This window comes from Bombina bombina, chromosome 2, assembly GCF_027579735.1.
Source record: "Bombina bombina isolate aBomBom1 chromosome 2, aBomBom1.pri, whole genome shotgun sequence".
NCBI lineage: Eukaryota > Metazoa > Chordata > Amphibia > Anura > Bombinatoridae > Bombina > Bombina bombina.
In genome coordinates, this window is record NC_069500.1 from 334,169,714 (window position 1) to 334,190,880 (window position 21,167).

General features: G+C 41.4%; 1 protein-coding gene across 1 annotated transcript in view; it reads right to left on the reverse strand.

The window, feature by feature from the left end:
• Positions 1-21,167, reverse strand: part of RNFT2 (ring finger protein, transmembrane 2) — a 259,024-nt gene that overhangs the window by 95,536 nt on the left and 142,321 nt on the right. The window contains exon 8 of the mRNA XM_053701690.1: positions 13,874-13,939. Within this exon, the coding sequence (XP_053557665.1) occupies positions 13,874-13,939 (66 nt within the window). The remainder of the gene's footprint in view (positions 1-13,873; positions 13,940-21,167) is intronic.

Sequence of the window (21,167 nt, forward strand, 5' to 3'; positions counted from 1 at the left end):
ATATCCCATACGTCACTAGCTCATGGACTCTTGCCAATTACATGAAAGAAATCTCTGAATAAATTTATAGTATAAAACGTAAATACACTTTCACTTTACGGTTTCATATAAAAAAAAGTCTATTAAATGCATCTACTAAACTTTTAATACAATTACTCTTAAAGGGACAGTCTAAACTTTGGTCATCTTAAAGTGTTATCTTAGATTAAGCTGTAAATAGTCTCCTGCACCTTTTCTATATCATGCAGCAGGAATCGTAAAAAAAAAGTTATTTTAAAATGAATATTGTTTCTGGCCACTTTGAAATGGCTGCCAAACTCAGCCCACTGATGATATCATGATCAGGCTGCATATGGCATCCAATCACAAAAGGCTTGCTAGTTTCAACAGACTGTCAATGCTTTTCAGCATAGATGCAGCCCAGATTGTGATGTCTTCAGTGGGCGGAGTTTGGCAGCCATTTCAAAGTATCCAGAAACAATATTCATTTTAAAATAACTTTTTTACTGTTACTGCTGCATGACATAGAAAGGGTGTAGGAGGATATTTGAAGTTTAACCTAAGGTAAGACTTTAAGATGACTAAGGTGTAAACTGTCCCTTTAAATCTCAAACTTTCAACTTGAAATCATGTTGTCTTTCTGAATGTTGTCTTTTTGTCCTGAAATTAGTTGAAAATTTGTATTGTATCATTTATTTCCATCTGCTATTGCTCCTCTAAGCTTAATATAAATAGGTCATGATTCTTTGTAAATGTAATTTTTTTCATATACTCATGCATGCTGGGAACACCTGTCATGTCATGTTACAAAGCTGACTCCATGCGCATGCATAAGAAGTTATCCCAAAATGTGTAATAACCTTTTGGAAGCATTTTTGCAAGCAAATAATTTTCACAAAAATGCTTCTAGTTATGTTTCAAAAACACTGTTTTACATTATAAAAAAGGCTATATATACAGTATATAGGGTACAGGCAAAAAATACTCATAAAATAGAAACAGACATGCACTCTCTGGATTTGTGCAAAAGATAAGTGCTTTAATGGCACATCAAACAGATGACATTTCGGGGATCAATCACCCCTTCATCAGACCAAGTCACTTGGTCTGATGAAGGGGTGATTGATCCACGAAACGTCAGAAGAAGAATACATGTTAAAATGGTAGATTTTGACAAAAGAGGACCAGGTAGATGATTTGCAAATCTGCCCAAGAAATGAATAATTTCAAAAGGACCAATAAGTAGCCAGTGCTCTTGTTGAATACACTCAGGATAGGCCTTTCTGATGAAAGCATTAGGTCAGGCTGCTAAAGTGGTCACTGCAGACTTGTGACCCTTGCAGAGTTAAAAAAAAAAAAAAGTGGAGCAGAAAGTCTGAAAGTCTTTGTAGCCTCACCAAAAATATTTAAGCCGAAACCACATTCTAATTGTGTAAGAGATGCTCCCTAGAAATCTTAGGAGCTGGACACCAATCTAGTGATTGATCCTGTCTGTAGAAACCACCTTCGTAAGAAAGAAATTGTTGGTTCTGAAAACAATCTTGTTGATTCCAGACGCATGAATGGCTGAGAACACTCTCAATTTAGTCTTTGCCCACCTGATGATTCAAGATATCTCCCTCATAGGTGAAGAACTGCATGTTCCTCCCTGATGATTGGCATAGGCCATTAATGTGACAATGTCCAATTGGAACCAAATGAAAAGTTCATATCTGAGAATGGGTGAACTCTAAAATGCACTGAAGATTGCAGGAAGATCCTAATTGTTGATTGGAAATTTTAAATCTTGCGCTTCAAAAGACCACTGTCTAGTATGGCCGCTGAAGGGAATCCCACAGAACTATGGAATGGTGCGTTATCTGATCCAGGGAAAGAATCTGAGACAAGACCCTGTGATCTCCATTCCATTTTATTGATGCAGAAGAAAGAGTTGCAGGGGCTTATATGAAATCTGGAAAAGAGGATTGCATCTGAAGCAACACATCAATCCCACTACCTCCATACACTGGACCACAGTTGGAAAACGAATTAGCTGCAACCTGGCACATGCTGTCTAAAGATTTTGTATGAGCTCTTTCTTCAGAAATAAGTTGTAATGAAGATATGCTTTAACTTACTTTTTAACCCCTTAATGACCACAGCACTTTTCCATTTTCTGTCCGTTTGGGACCAAGGCTATTTTTACATTTTTGCGGTGTTTGTGTTTAGCTGTAATTTTCCTCTTACTCGTTTACTGTACCCACACATTTTATATACCGTTTTTCCTCGCCATTAAATGGACTTTCTAAAGATACCATTATTTTCATCATATCTTATCATTTACTATAAAAAAAAATATAAAATATGAGGAAAAAATGGAAAAAAACACACTTTTTCTAACTTTGACCCCCAAAATCTGTTACACATATACAACCACCAAAAAACACCCATGCTAAATAGTTTCTAAATTTTGTCCAGAGTTTAGAAATACCCAATGTTTACATGTTCTTTGCTTTTTTTGCAAGTTATAGGGCCATAAATACAAGTAGCACTTTGCTATTTCCAAACCACCTTTTTTCAAAAACAGAATTTATGTTTACCTGATAAATTTCTTTCTCCTACGGTGTGTCCGGTCCACGGCTTCATCCTTACTTGTGGGATATTCTCATTCCCTACAGGAAATGGCAAAGAGAGCACACAGCAAAGCTGTCCATATAGCCTCCCCTCTGGCTCCGCCCCCCAGTCATTCGACCAACGGTTAGGAGAAAAAGGAGAAACCATAAGGTGCCGTGGTGACTGTAGTGTACAAAAAATAAAATTTTTAAACCTGACTAAAAGCCAGGGCGGGCCGTGGACCGGACACACCGTAGGAGAAAGAAATTTATCAGGTAAACATAAATTCTGTTTTCTCCTACATAGGTGTGTCCGGTCCACGGCTTCATCCTTACTTGTGGGAACCAATACCAAAGCTTTAGGACACGGATGAAGGGAGGGAACAAGTCAGGTAACCTAAACGGAAGGCACCACTGCTTGCAAAACCTTTCTCCCAAAAATAGCCTCCGAAGAAGCAAAAGTATCGAATTTGTAAAATTTGGTAAATGTATGCAGAGAAGACCAAGTCGCTGCCTTACAGATCTGTTCAACAGAAGCCTCATTCTTGAAGGCCCATGTGGAAGCCACAGCCCTAGTAGAGTGAGCTGTAATTCGTTCAGGAGGCTGCCGTCCGGCAGTCTCATAAGCTAATCGGATAATGCTTTTTAGCCAAAAGGAAAGAGAGGTAGCAGTAGCTTTCTGACCTCTCCTCTTACCAGAATAGACGACAAACAATGATGATGTCTGTCTGAAATCATATGTTGCTTCTAAATAGAATTTTAATGCACGAACCACATCTAGGTTATGTAACAAACGTTCCTTCTTCGAAACTGGATTCGGACACAGAGAAGGAACCACTATTTCCTGGTTAATATTCCTGTTGGAAACCACCTTTGGAAGAAAACCAGGCTTGGTACGTAAAACTACCTTATCTGTATGAAAAACCAGATAGGGTGAAGTACACTGCAAAGCAGACAATTCAGAAACTCTTCTAGCAGAAGAAATAGCAACCAAAAACAGAACTTTCCAAGATAGTAACTTAATATCTATGGAATGTAAAGGTTCAAACGGAACCCCTTGAAGAACTGAAAGAACTAAATTCAGACTCCATGTAGGAGTCACAGGTCTGTAGACAGGCTTAATTCTGACCAATGCCTGTACGAACGCCTGAACATCTGGCACAGCTGCCAGACGTCTGTGTAACAAGACAGACAGAGCAGATATCTGTCCCTTTAAAGAACTGGCTGACAGACCTTTCTCCAGACCTTCTTGGAGAAAGGAAAGAATCCTTGGAATTCTAATTTTACTCCATGAGTAACCCTTGGATTCACACCAATAGAGATATTTCTGCCATATCTTGTGGTAAATTCTCCAGGTTACAGGCTTTCTAGCCTGAACCAGAGTATCTATAACAGATTCCGAAAACCCACGCTTAGATAGAATCAAGCGTTCAATCTCCAAGCAGTCAGCTGCAGAGAAACTAGGTTTGGATGTTCGAATGGACCTTGCACTAGAAGGTCCTGTCTCAATGGTAGCTTCCATGGTGGAGCCGATGACATATTCACCAGGTCTGCATACCAAGTCTTGCGTGGCCACGCAGGAGCTATTAGAATCACTGAAGCCTTCTCCTGTTTGATCCTGGCTACTAGCCTGGGGAGTAGAGGAAACGGTGGAAAGACATACGCTAGATTGAATGACCAAGGCGCCACTAATGCATCTACCAATGTCGCCTTGGGATCCCTGGACCTGGACCCGTAGCGTGGAACCTTGGAGTTCTGACGAGACGCCATCAGATCCAGATCTGGAATGCCCCATAGTTGAGTTAACTGGGCAAAGACCTCCGGGTGAAGTTCCCACTCCCCCGGATGGAAAGTCTGACGACTCAAATAATCCGCCTCCCAGTTGTCTACTCCTGGGATGTGAATTGCAGATAGATGGCAGGAGTGATCCTCCGCCCATTTGATGATCTTGGATACTTCTCTCATCGCCAGGGAACTCTTCGTTCCTCTCTGATGATTGATGTACGCTACAGTCGTCATGTTGTCCGACTGAAATCTTATGAATTTGGCCTTCGCTAGTTGAGGCCAAGCCAGGAGCGTATTGAATATCGCTCTTAATTCCAAAATGTTTATCTGGAGAAGAGATTCTTCCCAAGACCATAGACCCTGAGCATTCAGGGAGTCCCACACCGCGCCCCAGCCTAGGAGACTGGCGTCGGTCGTGAAAATGATCCACTCTGGTCTGCGGAAACTCATTCCCTGCGACAGGTGATCCTGAGCCAACCACCAGAGAAGCGAGTCTCTAATTTTCTGGTACATTTGAATCTGGGGAGACAAGTCTGCATAATCCCCATTCCAATGTTTGAGCATGCACAGTTGCAATGGTCTTAAATGAATTCGAGCAAAAGGAAACACGTCCATTGCCGCAACCATTAGTCCTATCACCTCCATGCACTGAGCTATGGAGGGCTGAGGAATGGATTGAAGAACTTGACAAGCGTTCAGAAGCTTTAACTTCCTGACCTCTGTCAGAAAGATCTTCATTTCTACGGAGTCTATTATTTTCCCAGAAAGGGAACCCTTGTGGACGGGGACAAAGAACTTTTTTCTATGTTCACCTTCCACCCGTGAGACCTGAGAAAGGCTAAAACAATGTCTGTATGAGCCCTTGCTTTGGAAAGGGACGACGCTTGTATTAGAATGTCGTCTAGGTAAGGTGCTACTGCAATGCCCCTCGGCCTTAGCACCGCTAGAAGGGACCCTAGCACCTTTGTGAAAATTCTGGGAGCAGTGGCTAAACCGAACGGAAGAGCCACGAACTGGTAATGCTTGTCCAGAAAGGCGAACCTCAGGAACTGATGGTGATCTTTGTGGATAGGAATATGCAGGTACGCATGCTTTAAGTCCACGGTAGTCATGTATTGACCCTCCTGGATCATTGGTAAAATTGTCCGAATGGTCTCCATTTTGAATGATGGAACTCTGAGGAATTTGTTTAGAATTTTTAAGTCCAGAATTGGCCTGAAAGTTCCTTCTTTTTTGGGAACTACAAACAGGTTTGAGTAAAAACCCAGTCCTTGTTCCACTGTTGGAACTGGGTGTATCACTCCCATCTTTAATAGGTCTTCTACGCAACGTAAGAATGCCTGTCTCTTTATCTGGTCTAAAGATAAGCGAGACATGTGGAACCTTCCCCTTGGAGGAAGTTCCTTGAACTCTAGAAGATACCGCTGAGAAACAATTTCTAGTGCCCAGGGGTCCGGAACATCTCTTGCCCAAGCCTGAGCAAAGAGAGAAAGTCTGCCCCCTACTGGATCCGGTCCCGGATCGTGGGCTACCCCTTCATGCTGTCTTGGTAGCAGCAGCAGGCTTTTTGGCCTGTTTTCCCTTGTTCCAGCCTTGCAATGGTTTCCATGCTGGTTTAGGCTGGGAAGTGTTACCCTCTTGTCTAGAGGCTGCAGAGTTAGAAGCCGGTCCGTTCCTGAAATTGCGAAAGGAACGAAAATTAGACTTATTTTTTGCTTTGAAAGGCCTATCCTGTGGAAGGGCATGGCCCTTTCCCCCAGTGATGTCTGAAATAATCTCCTTCAATTCCGGCCCAAAAAGGGTCTTACCCTTGAAAGGAATATTAAGCAATTTTGTTTTGGACGACACATCCGCTGACCAAGATTTTAGCCAAAGCGCCCTGCGCGCCACTATTGCAAAACCTGAATTTTTCGCCGCTAATTTAGCCAATTGAAAAGCGGCATCCAAAATAAAGGAATTAGCCAACTTTAGTGCGTGAATTGTGTCCATGACCTCATCATATGGAGTCTCCTTTTGTAGCGATTTTTCTAGTTCATCGAACCAAAAAGACGCCGCCGTGGTGACAGGAATAATGCACGAAATTGGTTGAAGAAGGAAACCTTGCTGAACAAAAATCTTCTTAAGCAATCCTTCAAATTTTTTATCCATAGGATCTTTGAAAGCGCAACTGTCCTCTATAGGAATAGTTGTACGCTTAGCTAACGTTGAAACTGCCCCCTCCACCTTAGGGACCGTTTGCCTACAACTAACACCACATACTCTTTACCATCCCCGTGGAGATGCTACTTGTACAGAGCGGCAAAGAGAATGACTGGGGGACAGAGCCAGAGGGGAGGCTATATGGACAGCTTTGCTGTGTGCTCTTTTTGCCATTGCCACAAGTAAGGATGAAGCCGTGGACCGGACACACCTATGTAGGAGAAATTAGCGCTAGTTACATTGGAACACTGATATCTTTCAGGAATCCCTGAATATCCATTGACATGTATATATTTTTTTTAGAAGACATCCCAAAGTATTGATCTAGGCCTATTTTGGTATATTTCATGCCACCATTTCACCACCAAATGCGATCAAATAAAAAAAAATGTTCACTTTTTCACAAACTTTAGGTTTCTCACTGAAATTATTTACAAACAGCTTGTGCAATTATGGCATAAATGGTTGTAATTTTTTCTCTGGGATCCCCTTTGTTCAGAAATAGCAGACATATATGGCTTTGACGTTGCTTTTTGGTAATTAGAAGGCCGCTAAATACCACTGCGCACCACACGTGTATTATGCCCAGCAGGGAAGGGGTTAATAAGGGAGCATGTAGGGAGCTTTTTGGGGTAATTTTAGCTTTAGTGTAGTGTAGTAGACAACCCAAAGTATTGATCTAGGCCCATTTTGGTATATTTCATGCCACCATTTCACCGCCAAATGCGATCAAATAAAAAAAAAAACGTTACATTTTTCAAAATTTTAGGTGTCTCACTGAAATCATTTACAAACATTTTGTGCAATTATGGCACAAATGGTTGTAAATGCTTCTCTGGGATCCCCTTTGTTCAGAAATAGCAGACATATATCACTTTGGCGTTGCTTTTTGGTAATTAGAAGGCCGCTAAATGCCGCTGCGCACCACATGTGTATTATGCTCAGCAGTGCAGGGGTTAATTAGGGAGCTTGTAGGGTTAATTTTAGCTTTAGTGTAGTGTAGTAGACAACCCCAAGTATTGATCAAGGCCCATTTTAGTATATTTCATACCACCATTTCACCGCCAAATGCGATTAAATTAAAAAAAATAGTCAACTTTTTCACAAACTTTAGGTTTCTCACTGAAATTATTTACAAACAGCTTATGCAATTATGGAACAAATGGTTGTAAATGCTTCTCTGGGGTCCCCTTTGTTCAGAAATAGCAGACATATATGGCTTTGGTGTTGCTTTTTGGTAATTAGAAGGCCACTAAATGCCACTGCGCACAACACATGAATTATGCCCAGAAGTGAAGGGGTTAATTAGGTAGCTTGTAGGGAGTTTGCAGGGTTAATTGTAGTTTTAGTGTAGAGATCAGCTTCCCACCTGACACATCAGACCCCTGATCCCTCCCAAAGAGCTCTCTTCCCTCCCCCACCCCACAATTGTCCCCGCCATCTTAAAGGGACACTGTACCCAAAAAAATAATTTTGTAATTCAGAAAGAGCATTCAATTTTAAGCAACTTTCTAATTTACTCCTATTATCAATTTTTCTTTGTTCTCTTGCTATAATTATTTGAAAAAGAAGGCATCTAAGCTTTTTTTTGGTTTCAGTACTCTGGACAGCACTTTTTTTATTGGTGGATGAATTTATCCACCAATCAGCAAGGACAACCCAGGTTGTTCACCAAAAATGGGCCGGCATCTAAACTTACATTCTTGCATTTCAAATAAAGATACAAAGAGAAAGAAGAAAATTTCATAATAGGAGTAAATTAGAAAGTTGCTTAAAATTTCATGCTCAATCCGAATCACGAAAGAAATGTTTTGGGTACAGTGTCCCTTTAAGTACTGGGATTTTATCCCTCCTTTCTCCCCACAATAAAAAAAGAGTTTCTGTAGTGTAAGCGGTTCCCACCCGCTCCCTCCCCGTGCACGCGCCCGCCCACCGCGCCCGTGCTCACCCCCGGCGATCCCGCCCCCCTCTCTGACTAAGAAGCCTTCGATGGCCGCCCACCCGCCTCCCACTTCAGCTCCCACCCACCAACGAATGCGGCCATCGATGGCCGGTGCAGAGAGGGCCACAGAGAATACACTGTATTCAACTGTATTGCTATAAGCTGGGGAGGCATAGCAGACATCAGTTCAACCATAGCAGAATGCATATATTTCTTGAATTTAGGAGATAGCTCAGTAAAGCCCCTTGAAGGTTTAGGCTGTAGAGGTAGTAATCCTGTGGCCACCCTGAGCAGAATTAATGTGGACACTCCCTGTCTAGGATTAGTTATAAGCTCAGCGCATAAATGACAGTTGAAAAGAGGCACGCACAGGCAGAGGTTTGCACATTAAGCATAGCAAAGCAGGGCTTACGTGATCAAATGATCTGCCATCAATCCCAGGAGATGGTGAGAGCTGAGCTGCACAAGTATGCTCCATATTAAAGCATATATAAGGAGAGAAAGCAAGTGTGGCACAATATGTACAACTGAGTATCATCAGATCCCTGATGAGTGAGAGAAATATGATGATGACACAGTTGCTAGCACTCAAACTCAATGACCACCTTCCTCTACCTTGCATAATAGCCGCAGTCTTCACTCAGTAGAAGGCCCATTCGAGGAAGTGCAACCACAGTTCCAATTATCTAAAAGTTAATGCTGCTCACTGTAGAACAAACAATTGGCAGATAAATCTGCATTTCATGTGAGGGCAACCTGTGACATCTCCATACTGGGAGAAAAGCTGTCACTGCCCTGATGAACTTTATTGACTCCTCTGCCGAAGAAGCACTATTGAGGGGTGAAATGGGTCTTAGCTTGAATTAAAAAAAAACTTTTCTGTGAAGACAGAGTACTTCTTAATATCACCTCTATACTTGTGGCAAAACAGAACTGAGGAATGATGAGAGATGAGGGGTAAAGTTCTGAAAGGTAGGGGTGTTTTACCTACTCCTTGTGGACAGCAAAACATAATTTATGTAAGAACTTACCTGATAAATTAATTTCTTTCATATTGGCAAGAGTCCATGAGCTAGTGACGTTTGGGATATACAATCTTACCAGGAAGGGCAAAGTTTCCCAAACCTCAAAATGCCTATAAATACACCCCTCACCACACCCACAATTCAGTTTAATGAATAGCCAAGTAGTGGGGTGATAGAAAAAAGGAGTAAAAAGCATAAAAAAAAAGGAACTTGAAATATAATTGTGCTTTATACAAAACAAAAACACCATAAAAAGGGTGGGTCTCATGGAATCTTGTCAATGTGAAAGAAATAAATTTATCAGGTATGTTCTTACATAAATTATGTTTTCTTTCATGTAATTGGCAAGAGTCCATGAGCTAGTGACGTATGGGATAGTAATACCCAAGTTTTGGAACTCCACAGAAGAGTCACTAGAGAGGGAGGGATAAAATAAAAACAGCCATTTTCTGCTGAAAAAATTAAATCCACAACCAAAAATCTTAAAACATAAGCAGAGGAATCAAACTGAAACAGCTGCTGTTCTAGAACATTGATTGGTAACCTCGCCTCTTGAGATTTCCAAACCCCTTGTGCTGTCAGAGATCCCCAGACAGCTCCCCAACCTGAAAGACTTGCATCTGTTGTGATTACAATCCAGGTTGGATGAACAAAAGAGGCCCCTTGAATTATACAGTGGTGATTTAACCACCAAGTCAGAGAAAGTTGAACACTGGGATTTAAGGATATTAGTTGTGATATCTTTGTATAATCCCTGCACCATTGATTCAGCATACAAAGCTGGAGAGGTCTCATATGAAAACGAGCAAAGGGGATTGCGTCCGAAGGGAATCATTGAGACTGAAGATTCTGACAGGCTGAAACCAATTTCATTTGTCTCTTTTCTGTTAGAGACAGAGTCATGGACACTGAATCTATCTGGAAACCTAAAAAGGTGACCCTTGTCTGAGGAAACAAGGAACTTTTTGGTAAATTGATCCTCCAACCATGTCTTTGAAGAAACAACACTAGTGATTCATGTGAGATTCGGCAAAATGTAAAGACTGAGCTAGTACCAAGATATCGTCCAAATAAGGAAACACCGCAATACCCTGTTCTCTGATTACAGAGAGTAGGGCACCGGGAACTTTTGGAAAAAATCTTGGAGCTGTCGCTAGGCCAAATGAAAGAGCGACAAATTGGTAATGCTTGTCTAGAAAAGAGAATCTCAGAAACTGATAGTGGTCTGGATGAATCGGAATATGAAGATATGCATCCTGTAAGTCTATCATGGACATATAATGACCTTGCTGAACAAAAGGAAGAATAGTCACCATTTTGAAAGTTTGCACTTACAAAATGGTTAAAAATTTTCAGATCCAGAACTGGCCTGAATGAATTTTCTTTCTTTGGGACAATGAATAGATTTGAATAAAACCCCAGACCCTGTTCCTGAAACGGAACTGGTATAATTACCACTGAAAGCTCTACATCTGAAACACACTTCAGAAAAGCCTGAGCCTTCACTGGATTTGCTGGAATGCGAGAGAGAAAAAATCTTCTCACAGGAGGTCTTACTCTGAATCCTATTCGATACCCTTGAGAGACAATGCTCTAAATCCATTGATTTTGAAAAGAATCTGCCCAAATGTTTTGGAAAAATTTTAATCTGTCCCCCACCAGCTGAGCTGGAATGAGGGCCGCACCTTCATGCAGACTTGGGGTCTGGCTTTGGTTTCTTAAAAGGCTTGGATTTATTCCAATTTGAAGAGGGTTTCCAACTGGAACCAGATTCTTTGGGGGAAGGATTGGCTTTCTGTTCCTTATTCTGTTGAAAAGAACGAAAACGATTAGAAGCTTTAGATTTACCCTTAGATCTTTTATCCTGAGGTAAAAAAAACTCCCTTCCCCCCAGTAACAGTTGAAATAATTGAATCCAACTGAGAACCAAATAAATTGTTACCTTGGAAAGAAAGAGATAGTAATCTAGACTTAGATACCATGTTAGCATTCCAATATTTGAGCCACAAAGCTCTTCTAGCTAAAATAGCTAAAGACATAGATTTAACATCAATTTTGATGATTTCAAAAATAGCATCACAGATAAAATGATTAGCATGTTGAAGCAAGTGAACAATGCTAGACAAATCAGGATCTGTTTCCTGTTGCGCTAAACTTTCCAATCAAAAAGTTGATGCAGCTGCAACATCAGCCATAGAAATGGCAGACCTGAGAAGATAGCCAGAATATAAATAAGATTTCCTTATATAAGATTCAAGTTTCCTATCTAAAGGGTCCTTAAAGGAAGTACTATCTTCCACAGGGATAGTAGTACTTTTGGCAAGAGAAGAGATAGCCCCATAAACTTTGGGGATTTTTTTCCCAAAACTCCAATCTAATTGCTGGCAAAGGATACAAATTTTTAAACCTAGCAGAAGGAATAAAAGTACCATCAGGCCTATTCCATTCCTTTGAAATCATATCAGAAATAGCATCAGGAACTGGAAAAACCTCTGGAGTAACCACAGGACGTTTATAAACAGAATTTAAACGTTTACTAGTTTTAATATCAATAGGACTAGTTTCCTCAATATCCAAAGTAATCAACACCTCTTTTAACAAGGAAAGAATATACTCCATCTTAAAGCGATAAGTAGAACTGTCAGTGTCAATATCTGAGGTAGGATCTTCTGAATTAGATAGATCCTCATGAGAGGAGGATAAATCAGTATGTTGTCGGTCATTTGAAATTTCATCAACTTTATGAGAAGTTTTAAAAGACCTTTTACGTTTATTAGAAGGCGGAATAGCAGACAGAGCCTCCTGAATCGCATCAGCTTAAAATCTTTTATATTCACAGGGATATCATGTACATTAGATGTTGAAGGAACAACAGGCATTGTACTAGTACTGATGGATACAACTGTTACATACTACCGTTGGAGATATAATCTCCGCTAATTTACAACAGATACACTTATCTTTGGTAGAACTGTTATCAGGCAGCAGGAATCCAACAGTGCTTTCTGAGACAGGATTAGATTGAGACATCTTGCAAATGTAAGAGAAAAAAACAACATATAAAGCAAAATGATCAATTTCCTTATATGGCAGTTTCAGGAATAGGAAAAAAATGCAAACAGCATAGCCCTCTGAGCATAGAAAAAGGCAAGAGGCATATAGGAAGTGGGGTTTAAATAATTAAATTATTTGGCGCCAAGTATGACGTGCAGCGCAAAATGATTTTTGTTGGCGCTAACAACATCCGGAAATGACGCAACTCGTGTCATGGCAGACATAACCTTGTGCAAGGAACCTGGCGTCAACTAAGACGCCGGAAATAGTGAATTTGCATCACCGAACGTACCTTTGTCCCAAAAAAATTCTCGCTCCAAGAATGACGCAATAAATATTAGCATTTTGCTGCCTCACAAGCCTAATTTTGCTTGCAAAAATTAATGAAAACGGTCAATTTTGAAGAAAAGACTATACCCCAGGTAAGAAAAAATAACTTCCGAAATATGTTTTCCCAATTTTGAAACTGATAGTCTGCAAAAGGAAATATACATAAACCTGACTTATGGCAAATATAAGTACAATACATATATTTAGAACTTTACATTAATACATAAAGTGCCAAACCATAGCTGAGAGTGTCTTAAGTAATGAAAACATACTTAACGAAAGACACCCATCCACATATAGCAGATAGCCAAACCAGTACTGAAACAGTTATAAGTAGAGGTAATGGAATATGAGAGTATATCGTCGATCTGAAAAGGGAGGTAGGAGATGAATCTCTACGACTGATAACAGAGAGCCTATGAAAAGATTTCCCGCGAGGAAAACCATAGAATTCAATAGGTGATACTCCCTTCACATCCCTCTGACATTCACTGTACTCTGAGAGGAATCGAGCTTCAAAATGCTGAGAAGCACATATCACAGAAGAAAATCAAGCACAAACTTACTTCACCACCTCGCAAAGTTTGTAAAACTGAATTGTGGGTGTGATGAGGGGTGTATTTATAGGAATTTTGAGGTTTGGGAAACTTTGCCCCTCCTGGTAGGATTGTATATCCCATACGTCACTAGCTCATGGACTCTTGCCAATTACATGAAACAAATACATGTTACATATGATACTAAGTGGACTTTCACCATCATTTGAAAGAAATACTAACTAATGTAGAAAACATAAATGAAAAAAGATGTAAATAGGAATCTGTAGTCTGCTGAAATAGAAAAGATACAAAGAAATAATCTGTAGCATCCAGTATTTTTTATGAAAAGATGTTTTCCCAAGAACTGCAGTGTGCTTAGATATACATTCTTTATTATTGATCTAATACCTGAGGATGGCAGAATATTCTTAGAGCTTTTCTTAAACCCCCAATGCGGCCACAGATATCAAAAGACTAAAAGAAAAAGGGAAAAAAAACACAATGATCTGGTAAAGAGATATGATATGCTAATACAATTAATATTCTGCAAATCTGTTTAACTGTGGTAGAATCAACGGAAACTTAAAGGAACAGTAAACACTTTGAAATTGTAATAACAAAATGTATGCTTACCTGGTAAATGTATTTATTTCCGGATAAAGTGAGTCCAGGGCGGTCAATTACTGTTGGGAATATCACTCCTGGCCAGCAGGAGGAGGCAAAGAGCACCATAGCCAAGCTGTTAAGTATCACTCCCCTTCCCACAAACCCCAGTCATTCGACCAAAGGAAAATGGAGAAAAAAGGAGTAACACAAGGTGTAGAGGTGCCTGAGGTTTAGTAAAAAATAACTGTCTTAAAATAAAGGGCGGGGCCGTGGACTCACCATATCCGGAAAGAAATACATTTATCAGGTAAGCATACATTTTGTTTTCTTTCCTAAGATATGAGGACTCCACGGTGTCATCAATTACTGTTGGGAATCAATACCCAAGCTAGAGGACACAGATGAATAGGGAGGGACAAGACAGGTAGACCTAAACAGAAGGAACCACCGCTTGAAGAACCTTTCTCCCAAAAGAAGCCTCAGCTGAGGCAAAAGTACCAAATTTATAAAATTTGGAAAAAGTATGCAAAGAGAAACAAGTTGCAGCCTTGCAAATCTATTCCACAGAAGCTTCATTTTTGAAAGCCCAAGAAGAGGAGACAGCCCTCGTAGAATGAGCTGTAATTCTCTCAGGAGGTTGCTGTCTAGCAGTCTCATAAGCCAAACGAATCATACTTCTCAACTATAGAGAAAGAGAAGTAGCAGTAGCTTTCCAACCTTTACGTTTTCCAGAGAAACAAACATAGACAGAAGACTGGCGAAAATCCATAGTCGCCTGTAGATAGAATTTAAGAGCACGCACAACATCCAGGTTAGATTAGGACATAGAGAAGGAACAACAATTTCCTGATTAATATTTCTATCCAAAATAACTTTAGGAAGGAAACCTAACTTGTACGAAGAACCGCCTTGTCTGGCATGAAAGATAAGATAAGGCGAATCACACTGCAAAGCTGAGCGCTCCGAGACTCTCTGAGCCGAAGAAATAGAAATAAGAAACAAAACCTTCCAAGATAACAACTTAATATCTATAGAATGTAAAGGCTCAAACGGAGCCTGCTGAAAAACTTTAAGAACAAGGTAAAGGCTCCAAGGAGGAACAACAGACTTAAACACAGTCCTGATTCTGACCAAGGCCTGACAAAAATATTGCACATCTGGCACGTCCGCCAGACGCTTATGTAGCAAAATAGATAATGCAGAAATCTGACCCTATAGCGTACTGATTGACAAACCCTTCTCCAGACCTTCCTGGAGAAAGACAAAATCCTAGGAATCCTGACCCTACTCCAAGAGTAGCCCTTGGATTCACACCAATAAAGGTATTTATGCCATACCTTATGGTAAATCTTTCTAGTAACAGGTTTCTGAACCTAAATCAATGACGGACTCAGAAAAACCACGCTTAGATAGAACTAAACGTTCAATTTCCAAGCAGTTAGTTTCAGAGAAATGAGATTTGGATGAAGGAATGGACCCTGTGTTAGAAGGTCCTTTCTCAGAGGGAACCTCCAAGGTGGAAGAGATGGCATCTTCACTAGGTCTGCATACCAGGTCCTGTGAGGCCATGCAGGAGCTATTAGAATTAATGATGCGTTCTCCTGTTTGATACGAGCAATGACTCGTGGAAGGAGAGCAAACGGAGGAAACAGGTATGCCAGCCTGAAATTCCAAGGAACCACCAGAACATCTATCAGAGCGGCCTGTGGATCCCTTGACCTTGAACCGTAACTTGGAAGCTTGGCATCCAACTCCGGCATCCCCCATTTGAGAGTTAAGCTGGAGAACAACTCCGGATAGAGTGCACACTCCCGGGATGAAAAGTCTGTCTGCTCAGGAATTCCGCTTCCCAGTTTTCCACTCTTGGAATGTGGATGGCAGATAGACAGCAATTGTGAGCTTCCGCCCACTGAACAATCCGAGCCACCTCCTTTATGGCGAAGGAACTCTGAGTTCCTCCCTGGTGATTGATGTAAGCCACTGAGGTTATGTTGTCTGACTGGAACCTGATAAACCGGCTAAGGACAGCTGAGGCCAAGCCATCAGAGCATTGAAAATCGCTCTCAACTCCAATATGTTTATGGGGAGATTGCCTTTAACGAGTCCCAGACTGCTCCTCAGCCCAGCAGGCTGGCGTCCATGGTCACAATTACTCAGGAAGGTCTCCAAAAGCATGTTTCGTGAGACAGATGTTCCTGAGAAAGCCACCACGGGAGAGTCACTTGTCGACTGATTTAAGTCTTTCCTCTGAGACAGATCCACATGATCCTCGTTCCATTGACTGAGCATGCATAACTGCAGAGCTCTCAAATGGAATCGAGCAAAGGGAATGATGTCCATGGAAGCAACCATCAGACCAATTACCTCCATACATTGAGCCACTGATGGTCGAATAGTAGACTGGAGAGAGAGGCAAGAGGAAAGAATTTTGGCTTTTCTAACCTCCGTCAGAAATATTTTCATCGATAGGGAATCTATTATGGTCCCTAAAAAAACTACCCTTGTAGCTGGAACAAGGGAACTTTTTTCCAGATTCACTTTCCATCCGTGGGAACGTAGAAAAGACAAGATCTCTGTGTGAGATTTTGCATGTTGAAAAGATGGTGCCTGAACCAGAATGTCATCCAGATAGGGCACCACTGCAATTCCCGAGACCGAATCACTGCCAAAAGAGCCCCCAGAACCTTTGAAAAAATTCTGGCAGCTGTGGCAAGGCCAAATGGAAGAGCCACCAACTGAAAGTGTTTGTCCAGAAAGGAAAATCTCAGAAATTTGTAATAATCCCTGAGAATAGGTCGGAAAGTTCCCTCTTTTTTGGGAACCACAAACAGATTAGAATAGAAACCTAGATCCTGTACCTGCACTGATAGTGGAACTATCACTCCCAGGGAGGAAAGATCCTGTACACATTTCAAGAACGCCTCTCTTTTTATCTGGTCTGCAGATATTCTTGGGAGATAGAACCTGCCCCTGGGAGGGAAGGTCTTGAATTCCAATTTGTTACCCTGAGATACTATGTCCACAGCCCAGGGATGTGGGACATCTCGTATCCATGCTGGATAAAACCGAGAAAGTCTGCCCCACACCTGATTCGATCCTGGATTGGGGGAAAACAATTCATGCTGATTTAGACTCAGCTGCGTGTTTCCTTGGTTGCTTCCCTTTGTTCCAAGACTGAATGGGTTTCCAAGAAAACTTGGACTGTTCCTGCTTGGAAGAAGAAGGGGAAGACTTTCCTCTGAAGTTATGAAAGGAAGAAAATTACTCTGATGCCCTTTCAGTCTATTCTTCTTGTCTTGTGGGAGGAAAGACCCTTTATATCAGAAATGATTTCTGTGAGACCGGGTCCAAACAAGGTCTTACCCTTGTAAGGAATTGCCAATAGCTTAGCCTTAGAAAAAACATTGTCTGACCAAAATTTCAGGCACAATGCTCTGTGTGCTAGCTCCCAATTTAATAACCTGCATAGAAGCATCAGTAATAAAGGAATTGGCTAGCTAAGGAAGTCTCCACCTGAAGGGACTCAGACAAGGCGTCAAACCAATATGCTGCTGCACTGGTCACAGTGGCAATACACACTGGAGGTTGCAGTTGGAGACCTTGATGAACATACATTTTCTTCAAATAAGCCTCCAGCTTTTTGTCCATTGGATCCTTAAAGCAGCAGCTATCCTCAATAGGAATAGTAGTTCTATTAGTCAGAGTAAAAATGGCCCCTTCTACTTTAGGCACCGTTTGCCATGACTCCTTAACAGAGTCAGCAACAGGAAACATCTTTTTAATGACAGGAGACAAGGAAAAAGGAATCCCCGGCTTCTCCCATTCCTGTGCTATAATCTCTGTGGCACCGTCTGGCACAGGAAACACCTCCACAGAGGAAGGAACATCAAAGTATTTATCAAGTTTGCTAGATTTCCTAGGGTTGACAGCGACAGGAGTATCAGAGTCGTACAGTAGCCAAAACCTCTTTTAACAGTACATGGAGGTGTTCAATCTTAAATTCACTGTACTCTGGTGTTTTTTCTCTCCTGTAACTCTCTTTTGGTACGTGAATATATTCCCTGTCAATCTGCAAAGTATTCACTGCACTCTGGTATTTGTTCTCTTCTGTAACTCTCTTTTGGTACGTGAATATATTCCCTGTCAATCTGCAAAGTATTCACTGCACTCTGGTGTTTTTCCTCTCCTGTAACTCTCTCTTGGTATGTGTATATTTAAATAGAGCAAATGATTTTAAGTTGTTAATTTAGTCCTACATTTGTTGTACTGTTATCCAATGTCTTACTTCTAATGTTTTGTTAATTGCCATGTGACTTTCAATCCTTATCAATACTTGCCATTATTCTCAAATTTATAGCTGTCTTATGCCATAGTTTTAAACTCCTCCAAATTTTATTGTCTGGTTACTTAACTCACCCTGACCAGACCAGAATCTAACTTTTAAATTGACCCTTCCTTTGTCTCTGATTTATCAATCAAGTAATTTAGTGAACACAGCTGACTTCCCTGTCTATATATTTTAACATCAGCTTGGGATGTGCATTGCTACAACAACATATGTTCACATTTCTAAAGTGAACATTTTATAGGTGAGGCATTAACAATAGAGTTATACAAGAATTGAACAAGGATTGGGCAAGGGGCAAGACACAAGGCAAGTACTTTTGTAATATTTTTTATGTACCTCATTGTTAACTTATGCAATTGCTACTGTAATACTGTGTCTTATGTGTTAAATTGGTTCCCACTTTTGTAAAAATGCTCAATATATTTATATTCCTTTTTGCCGCCTCTTGTCTCTATAACAAACTACATTTTTCAATTACTCCTCCTCCCTCTCCACCTGCACTGTTCATTAGCCCATCTCTCTTAAACTCACCTTACTTTTGTACTCATGAACTTTACCTATTCCTAAACACTCTCTCCCTGCACCTCGTCTCAAAAGCAGTCTCATTACTGCAAATCTGTATCTAATCTCATGTCACTCTGCCTCTTGCTTTTACTAACTGCTGGTGACATCTCCCCTAATCCTGTTCCTCAACAACTGCCTAGCCGTGCACATCCATGTGTACCGTCCCATAGACTCAGAAAACAAAACTCAGCCAACCTTACTCACATTCCTCTTGCATCAAAAGCCACTACCCCTTTCACTTGTGCACTCTGGAACTCTTGCTCTATTTGCAACAAGCTCACTTCTATAAATGACCTCTTTATCTCTCGCTCCCTCAACCTTCTGGCCCTAACAGAAACCTGGCTCTCTCCCCTAGACACAGAATCCACTGCTGCTCTGTCACATAGGGGTCTCCAGTTCAGCCACGCTCCTAGGTCTGGTAATAGACAAGGAGGTGGTATAGGTATTTTACTCTCCTCTTGTTGCACTTTTCAACAAATACATTCCATCTCTTCCCTCACATTTTCCTCATTCGAAACCCACATGATTCGCTTATTCTCTCCTCTCTCTATACGTGTTGCAGTCATATACCGACCCCCTGGCTCCTCAACTTAATTTCTAGATCACTTGGCTGCCTGGCTACCTTATTTCCTTTCCTCAGACACCCCTGCCCTCATTCTTGGCGACTTCAACATCCCTCTTGACAATCCCACTGCCTCATCTGCAAAACAACTTCTGCAACTCACTTCCTCTTTCGGTTTGTCACAATGGACTGATTCTCCCACTCACACAGACGGTCACTCCCTTGACCTGATCTTTAGCTATCTATGCACTCTCTCAAACTTCACAAACTCCCCCTTTCCTCTTTCTGACCACTATCTCCTTACTTGCAACATATCATCCCTCTCTATAACTATTCCTCCTTCTACTCCTCACACCAAACTTCACAGAAGCATTATGTCATTAGATCAGCAACAGCTTGCTAGTTCCCTCAAACCTCTCCTCTCATCCTTCTCCTCCTTTACCTGCCCTGACCAATCTATCTGCCACTATAATTCCACCCTTACATCCTTCCTTGACAATCTGGCCCCTCTTAACTATAGCTCTGAAATCACACACTCATCCTCAGCCCTGGCATATTCCTCTGACACGGTACTTAAGCAGATGTTCCCGTACTGCTGACCGGCACTGGAAAAAATCTCGGAGTTCAGATGATTTTCTTCAATACAAATTCATCTTGAACTCCTACTATTCTGCCCTTAATCTCCATAAGCATCACTACTTCTCTACTCTTATCTCTAATCTTTCTTCAAACCCAAAACGTCTGTTCTCCACTTTTAATAATGTTCTCCGCCCTCCCCCACCTCCTAATACAACTTCTCTGTCAGCTCAAGACTTTCCCAGCCACTTCATTAACAAAATCCACTCCATCAGAAACGAAATCAGCTCTCAACATAATTCCATTCTCTTACCCTCTCAAACGCTCTCAATCAACCACAACCCACATAACCTTAAACTTAGCTCATTCTTCCCTGTTACTGAGGAAGAAGTTTCGGCACTTATACTGCGCTCTCACCTCACTACCTGTCCCCTTGACCCTATTCCCTCACAGATACTCCCCTTCCTCTCTGCTACCCTTACCCCTATACTCACACACATTTTCAACCTCTCCCTCAGCACCTGTATATTTCCCTCATCTCTGAAACATGCACTGGTCACACCTATCCTCAAAAAAACCTTCCCTTGATCCTACCTCCCCATCCAACTACCGCCCTATTTTCCTCCTCCTCCCTCTTGCCTCAAAGCTTCTCGAAAAACTAGTATATGCACGCCTATCCCACTTCCTTACATTAAACTTCCTCCATGACCCACTGCAATCTGGATTTCATCCCCATCACTTCACTGAGACAGCAATTGTTAAGGTTTTGAACGACCTACTTACAGCAAAATCCAAAGGCCACTCCTCTCTGCTTATCCTCCTTGATCTGTCCGCAGCCTTTGACACTGTTGACCACCCTCTTTTGCTCCAAACCCTCCAATCCTTTGGCATCTGTGACACAGCCCTCTCGTGGCTCTCTTCCTACCTGTCAAACCGTACCTTTAGTGTAGCCTTCTCTGGGGCCTCCTCTGCCCCGTCACCACTTTCTGAAGGAGTACCGCAAGGTTCTGTGCTTGATCCCCTTCTCTTCTCAATCTACACGTCAT